The sequence below is a fragment of the Pongo pygmaeus genome, chromosome 1 (assembly GCF_028885625.2).
Source record: "Pongo pygmaeus isolate AG05252 chromosome 1, NHGRI_mPonPyg2-v2.0_pri, whole genome shotgun sequence".
NCBI classification, from domain to species: Eukaryota; Metazoa; Chordata; class Mammalia; order Primates; family Hominidae; genus Pongo; species Pongo pygmaeus.
Window position 1 is genome coordinate 155,433,839 of NC_072373.2, and position 7,891 is coordinate 155,441,729.

Genomic DNA, 7,891 nt, shown 5'->3' on the forward strand with positions numbered 1-7,891 from the left:
ATTTTGGACACCCCCTGAGGAACCTAGGGGACCATCAGCTCAGGAGTCCCAAGATCAGCCAGACCAGCCTCGATACACCTGCGAACCGTTGGAGGACTTGCATCTCCTATTTTGGAAGGAAACATCCCAGACTAAAAAGGCTCCTACCTCTGATCCTGAGGAAAAACCCCTTCCTCCTTAAGAAAGGTAAGTGAAAACCTACATAATCTTTAACACCTCTCCTTACCCCTTTAATGGAATCCTTTTACTATTTCATCATATTATTTAGCAGCATACTAACCATACTCTTTGCGATAGGACTATATACTGTAGCCAAACGAGCTCAACTAACAACTTCTACCGAGGACCCCTGGACCAACCCACTGGCCCTTTCACTGGTCTAAAGAGTTCCCCTCTGGAGGACACTACAACTGCAGGGACCCTTCTTCACCCCTATCCAGCAGGAATTAGCTAGAGCCGTCATCACCCAATTCCCAGCAGCAATTGAGGTGTCCTGTTTAGAGGGGAGATTGAGAGGTGAAGCCAGCTGGACTTTCTGGGTCGAGTGGGGACTTGGAGAACTTTTCTGTCTAGCTAGAGGACTGCAAATAAACCAATCAGCACTCTGTAAAAACGCACCAATTAGCGCTCTGTGTGTAGCGAAAGGATTGTAAATGCACCAATCAGCACTCTGTAAAAATGCACCAATCAGTGCTCTGTGTCTAGCTAAAGGATTGTAAATGCACCAATCAGCACTCTGTAAAAAACGCACCAATCAGCACTCTGTCTAGCTAAAGGATTGTAAATGCACCAATCAGCACTCTGTAAAATGGACCAATCAGCTCTCTGTAAAATGGACCAATCAGCAGGATGTGGGTGGGGCCAAATAAGGGACTAAAAGCTGTCCACCCGAGCCAGCAGCAGCAATCCACTTGAGTCCCCTTCCAAGCTATGGAAGCTTTATTCTTTTGCTCTTCACAATAAATCTTGCTGCTGCTCAGTCTTTGGGTCCGCACTACCATTATGAGCTGTAACACTCACTGTGGAGGTCTGCAGCTTCATTTCTGAAATCAACAAGACCATGAACCCACTGTGAGGAACAAACAACTCTGGACATGCCACCTTTAAGAGCTGTAACACTCACTGCAAAGGTCTGCAGCTTCATTCCTGAAGTCAGCAAGACCATGAACCCACTGGAAGGAAGAAACTGCGGACACATCTGAACATCTGAAGGAACAAACTCCGGACACACCATCTTTAAGAACTGTAACACTCACTGCGAGGGTCCGCGGCTTCATTCTTGAAGTCAGCGAGAATGGAACCAATTCTGGAAGGAAGGAACCAATTCTGGACACACTTCAACTTCAGCACACCCCATCTGGACAAAGGCTACTACCATACAGCTAGGGGCTCCAGCCAGACTTAAGTAGTTATCCTTGATTCCTCTTTCTCCTCCGCCCTCTGGCTGTCCTTCCCCAGGCAACCTTACAAGTCTGTTGATTCAAATGCTGAAATATATTTTGAATCTATTCCTTTCTCACCTGCTTTGGTGCTATCACCTTATGCCAACCTACCACCACTTCCCACTTAAATCATCACAAACTACTCCTAACTCATCTCTTTCCACTTACTGCACTCCTTTCTCTATGCTGCAGCAGAACTGAGTTTTTCAGAACAAAAACCTAGAAAGCTACTCTTTGCTTAAAACTGTCCCTTCAATAACTTTTCCCTGAACTCAGAAAGCAATTCAAACTCTTTAATCTGGTCTACAAAGCCTTAACTGACCTGGCCCCAGCCTCCTTCTCGCACCTTCTTTCCACTCTCTAGACCCACTGAAACTTTGTATATACTTTTCCATCTTCATGGAATGTTCATTTCCCAGCTACATGCCTAGCTCTTTCTGTTCCTTTAAGTCTTTGCTTAAAGAAAGCTTTTCAGAGAAGCCTGTCTTCAAGTGAGCTGCTTTTTGCACTGTTCTCTATTACCAGGTTGTTTTTTCCTTTGGTAGAACACTTTGCAACTTGCAGTTTGTTTTTTGTTTGTTTGTTTTTTGCCTGTTCACTTGTTTGTTTTTGCTGTCTCCTAACTTTGGGAGAGGAACCAAGACAGTCTCTAATCTTGTTCATTACTGTGCCCCTAGTACTTGACACACTGAGACTCAATACATTATTGTTGCTTAAAATCCAATTTAGTTTTATATATAAATATATAGAAGGTATAAAAAGGAGAATCAAGACTAAACAGATGTTTACCTCATGCTCATTTAAATGGGAAAAATGAAATATTCTTTAAAACTCTTAATTTTACATGGAGTTCCACAGTATTTTTTCTTAAAGCTTGGCAAACAAAAACAAACTATAGAATGCTGAAGTAAAATTTATAAATATAAACGTTAAGAAAGAAAACAGGAAGCATAACCTGGGACTTATATATTCCTAGTAATGATTAGCTACTCTTTTTTTCTAATTTTAAAAATTAATAGATTGAGCAGACCAATAAATAATAAATATATAACTAGTTGAATAAGGTAATATCTCATTGATATTTATAGCAGGTTAAAAGCTTAAAATTACATCTACCCACATATCTATAAATTCAAGCACAATTACAACAAAATTTTACCAGAATCTGTGCATCCTGCAATTGTCGACACTGCACATGAAGAACAAATGGTTCAAATTTCAAAGTGGCATCACCATTTGCTTTCTTCAGAGCTACAATCTAAATAAATGAACAGTGGTATCAGACGCAAGTATATGGCCTGTCCTTTGGTGACCCTTTACCCCATACATAACTTCAATTTCTCTTAGAAATTTTCAGAATAACTCAGCATATTTTTTCTGCAATAACTTTTCCCTCTGCTTTCTTGATCCTTTTTCACCAAAAATTTATTTGCTTATTTTCTTAAAATTTCTAGTTCTCCCATAAATCTTCTATACCATTTTTTCTACCTATTAGTGTACTTTGAAGAAGTAAACTACTACTTTATTTAATTCCATAACAGATTTTTCATTAGGGAATGTAGTATACAAAAACTGTATTAGGATTGTTTAAATTTTTTGTTAGATTGAGATAGAGACAAATGTTATGTGAGAGAAGGGTCCAAACAAAGCCTAACTGCCACCCATGTTCCCAAGAAGCATCCTGTACCAAGCACCAGTGCTTACCAGCAGCACTAGTAAGCTCACAAATAGCAGTGCATGCAAAGAGCTCAGAGCACAGCCAGTAAGTTCCTGTTCCCTCTGTAACAGGCACAGTTGTTGTAACAATTGCAACTTGCAGTTTTTTTGTTTTTTTGTTTTTTTGCCTGTTCACTTGTTTGTTTGTTTTTGCTATCTCCTAACTTTGGGAGAGGAACCTTGGAACTGCTCAGCTACATGAGAACCAATGGCCCCTGAGCATGTTCCTAGCTTTCTGTATTTCAGAGCCTATGGGGCAGTGTTCAGGGTCTGGGAGCTACCGCAGCACAAAGTGGGGTACATGCCATCACTCTGTCCTCATCAGCTGTGGAACCAATCTGCTAGCCATGGGGACTGATACTTTGCAAAGGGCTAGATCTTGTGTAGTCTCTTCCCTCCTGCTATAAGCAAATGTTACAACACTTGAGCCTAGTATGCGTGTTTTTTGTTGTTAGTGACCTTGAGTCAGGTACTAGTCTCTTCCCTAGGTAGCACTTGCCTGCCTTTTAACCTTGGCTGCACCCATGTTATAGTGTATCCTGCGGCATAGTCTGACCACCTAGTGAAACATGTAATATTGTGTCTGAGCTAGAATTTATACAAGACAGTTATTATTTCTGTCTGCCCAGCATCCCTGGGCAACATCGTCCTGCCTTCACACCATTTGATTTCTGGTGGGGCTGTCAATCATTACCCTGTCACACATTACTCTCCTTATCAATATCAGAGGTGCCAAGTGCTTGCTTATGTCTGATCAAGGATATCATCACATTCCACTAGCAAAAGTAATTGACCTAAGAGGGAGAACACCTAATCTAAGTAGGACAATTCCGAGTCCTTCTCTAAGATGGACACATGAATTGCAGGAAAAGGAATTCTTTTTCTACTGGTGTTGCTGACAGCTACCATTTCTGCAACAAAGATTATCTGCAGCAGAAGAGAATAAAGGCACACTGCAAAGAGAACCAGTGCCTAAAGATGAAGACGAAGTGGGTACTCTGAAGACAAGATTTGAACATCTGAACCAGCAATACTTGATTCTAGCTCCATTTGCCCTTTCCAGTTAAATAAATTATCTTTTTTGCTTAAAACAGAATTGGATTTGTAAATTCACTGGGAATGAAAAGTGCCTGACCAATGAAAACTTATGAATTCATCTAAACTCTTTACTTTAGGAAACTAAATAACCCAGCAGAGATATGAAGATTTTCAAAAAGCAATGCAGGTAAGTAATGTATTATTTATTTATATCAGTAAAGCTGGTAACACAGAGATAGTGCTACTCCCCTTCTCTTTCTATAATTTGTTCTAGGTTACAGGGTTTTCAAATAGCAGAATTAAAATTCAAAATTTGGATCCAATAGGTGTCCAATATCCATGAACTTTCTGCTGTGTCCAAGAGGACATGTTTTGTTAAGTAGCAGTAAGTAATGCTTCCATACTTTTTATCTCCTACAACCCAAAAAGAGCCATTGTAATGAAAGCTCTCTAGGTTTTATAATCTTCAGCCATTATAATTCTACATATAAATTACCTTGAATTTTTTATTCTTGTCATATGTATTTAAAGTAACTGAATTTAAAAGTTTATTTCCAAATTTATTTTTTAAAACTTACCACATCATCTTTTACACAAAGTTTGTGTGTAACCAGTAGCCAGCAACAGTTTTGTTTCTGAACCTCAAAACCATTTATACCCTAAAATAAAAAATAACAAGTTAATCATACAATATTTTACAAAAATAATAAGCATAATGCATAGCATATTGTAGGCTTTCTTAAACTAATAATCCCAAGTCAGGATTTTAAGTATTAATAAAAACAATTTGGTATGTTTTTGGGTAATGTTAACCCAGAATAAGAATGAGCCCAAATAACTTGAGGTAGAAAATTATGTGAAAGGTAAAACTACTTGATAAACATCTTCTGAAATATGGTCATGATTTTGCAAGAAGAAAAGGGAGTAGTATAAGGGATAATACTAGCAGCACCTGAGTTGTACTCTAGCTATTTGGCTAGCACAGTATTTAAAAAATGAAAAAAAAAAAGAATTTTAATTCCTTTTGTAGGACAGCACTGTCCCAATTCCACACAAGATCTACTACCCTTTATTGCCACCTATGCTGTTTACACATTTGTAATACTTTCTTGGTCTCTAGAGGCATAAATTTGTGACCTCTGAATTAGACTTTAGATGTAGTCCTGAAGGATGGAGCTAAGACTGAAAGGTCAAAGTTTCATGAAGGCAAACATTTAAATATTAACTTAAATTGAACAAATGTTTATTTGCAAACTTCTATTAGGTACTTTGGGTATACACAGAACCTATCCCTCAAAGGACACTGGAAAGAGGATGCAGGAAACCACATGAACAGAAATCACTATACTCAAAGTAAGTATAATTTATACAATAGATCCACAAGAGACTCTGCTGTCTGGCCTTGGAACCGGGAATTGCTAAGCATGTCCTAAATAAATATTTTGACTTCACTGTATCACTTCAGTGATGGTGACTTACGTATCTGACGTTGTGCTGGCTACTCTGAATCTTAGAGCCAAATGTATGGTCCACTTCTAGCAACTTTACAGGATCTAATGGTAGGATTGGAAACTAATGCCATCACTGGCTTCATCTTATCTATATTTTCTTTATCCAGATTTTCTCACTTTTTATTTTTTCTTGTGTTGCCTGTTTGTAAGTTGCCCCAAATCCTTACTGAAATAAGGCAGATTTCACACTTCGTGTGTTCAGGTGGGAGAGGGGAGTTTTGGGAATCATGTCTCAGATATGCACAGATAGGAAAACATTTCAGGAAAAAACCACCAAAAAACGTGAGCAAAAGCAAGTAAATACAAGATGAAAAGAACAGTTCAGTCTCAGTAACTAGCTAAAGATGAAGAAAAGCAATGAAAAAAAATGTTGAAAGGTATACTAGAGTAAGCATTTGGATTTGCTGATGTAGAAAAATGTGTAATAAAACATAGCATAGGTGAGAGATAAGCAGAGTTGCAATTTGTCAAACATGGTTTGGAGAAGAGTAGTTAAGTGGCTTGTTAGAGAACCATTGCAAAAATCAAGGCGAGATACAATTACGGAAATGGGGCAAGAGAGAGTGTGTGGGCAAGAATGCCATTGCTCTGGAGGTAATGGAAGTGATTTAAAAATGAACAGGCCCTGCTAACTTGAGAGATCAGCAAATAAATGATCAGTCAATAATGGACCTAACGAATGAGCCTAACAATGTGCTGTCTTCCATGCTCTTAACCCAATTCTACGAATAAAATCAGTACACAGCCAACTTTTACAGTGCATGGGCCAGGCACAATGCCAAATATTTCAAATAAATTATCCTATTTTCTCCACACAAAACCCCTATAAAGCATATACTTTTTATTATCCTCAGTTCATCGAACAGGAAGGGGCAGTTGAGATAACTTTCCTAAGGTCACATAGCCAGTGGTTTTTAATCTAAGCAGTATCACTCCCAAGCAGCCTTATCCTCAGGGGATATGTCCCAAGACCCCCCAGTGGATGCCTGAAACCTCAGATGAATGAGTTTCTTTTTCCTTCTTCACAATTTCACTGACACAAGATTCATTCTTTCCGTAGATCTCAGCAACCTCAGCGTATGCTGTTTTTTCTTTCCTTAAGTCTTTCCTTAAGAACGTTCACCTTTTCACTTCAAAGAAGCACTTTATGACTTACTGTTGGCAGATCCAAATCGCCAGCATCATTACTCCCGTACTTTGGGGCCATTATTAAGTAAAATAAGAGTTACTTGAACACAAGCACTGTGATACCACCACAGTCGATCTGATAACCCAGAGGGCTACCAAGTAGCTAAAGGGCAGCAAGAGCATATAGTGGAATATTCTGGACAAAGGGATGATTCACCTTCCATTCTGGAAGGAGCTGGTTGGCTCAAGATTTTATCACGCTACTCAGAACAACATGCAATTTAAAACTTACTAACTGTTTATTTCTGGAATTTTCATTTAATATTTTCAGACTGCTGTTGACTGGGGTAACTGAACCTGCAAATAAGGAGGTATGGCTTGTACAGCTGCTTCTTGATTTATGATGGGGTTACATCCCAATAAATCCGTCCTAAGTGGAAAATGTAAGTCCAAATGCATTTACTACCCCTGTAAGCCCATCATAAAGTTAAAAAAAAAAGTCTAACCATCCTAAATTATATACGATCGTACTTTTCTCTGCGTAAAACTACTAGAGTTGTAATAATGGAGGGGCTCACTAGGAGGCAGTGAACTCCTTAACACTGGTGATGTTCAAGCACGCAGTAACAATGATTTGTCAGAGCTGTTGATGAGCGGATTCCGGCATTCAATACCTTAGCAAGCTACAAAGTCTTTAAATTCCCTTAGTATTCATATAATAAAATCAAATGTTCTAAACTTTGCCACACAAGATAGTTCCCAGGTCAGCAATTTCAACATCATTTGGGCACTTGTTAGAAATGCACAGTATCAGGCCCTACCCTAAACTTAAAGAATCGGGATCTGCATTTTAAAAGATCCTCAGCTGATTAATAGCCACGTTAAACTTTTAGAAGCACTCATCTAATCCCCTAAATTTCACATATAAAGAAACAGAGACCACCCCGCAGAGGAGCAAACACAACAGACATGCTGGATCGGGTCGTCACCGGATGGGAACAGGGATCCTAAAGTTTCGCACTAGAAGGCAGGCGCTGGACAAGCGCAAAGGGGCCT

The 7,891-nt window shown here is 39.0% G+C and overlaps 1 protein-coding gene across 9 annotated transcripts in view; it reads right to left on the reverse strand.

Annotated features, from left to right (window-relative positions):
- Window positions 1–7,891, reverse strand: part of TYW3 (tRNA-yW synthesizing protein 3 homolog) — a 33,663-nt gene that overhangs the window by 25,512 nt on the left and 260 nt on the right. For 7 of the 9 annotated variants that reach the window (XR_008503225.2, XR_008503229.2, XM_063654121.1 and 4 more), the window contains exons 2-3: window positions 4,775–4,855; window positions 2,602–2,700 (exon numbers count right to left, since the gene is read on the reverse strand). Coding sequence is in view for 7 of the 9 variants with exons in the window: in XM_063654121.1 (XP_063510191.1) it covers window positions 2,602–2,700; window positions 4,775–4,855 (180 nt within the window). In the remaining 2 variants the exon portion in view is untranslated. The remainder of the gene's footprint in view (window positions 1–2,601; window positions 2,701–4,774; window positions 4,856–7,891) is intronic. The other 2 variants (XM_054492191.2, XM_054492172.2) reach the window with 1 other exon arrangement.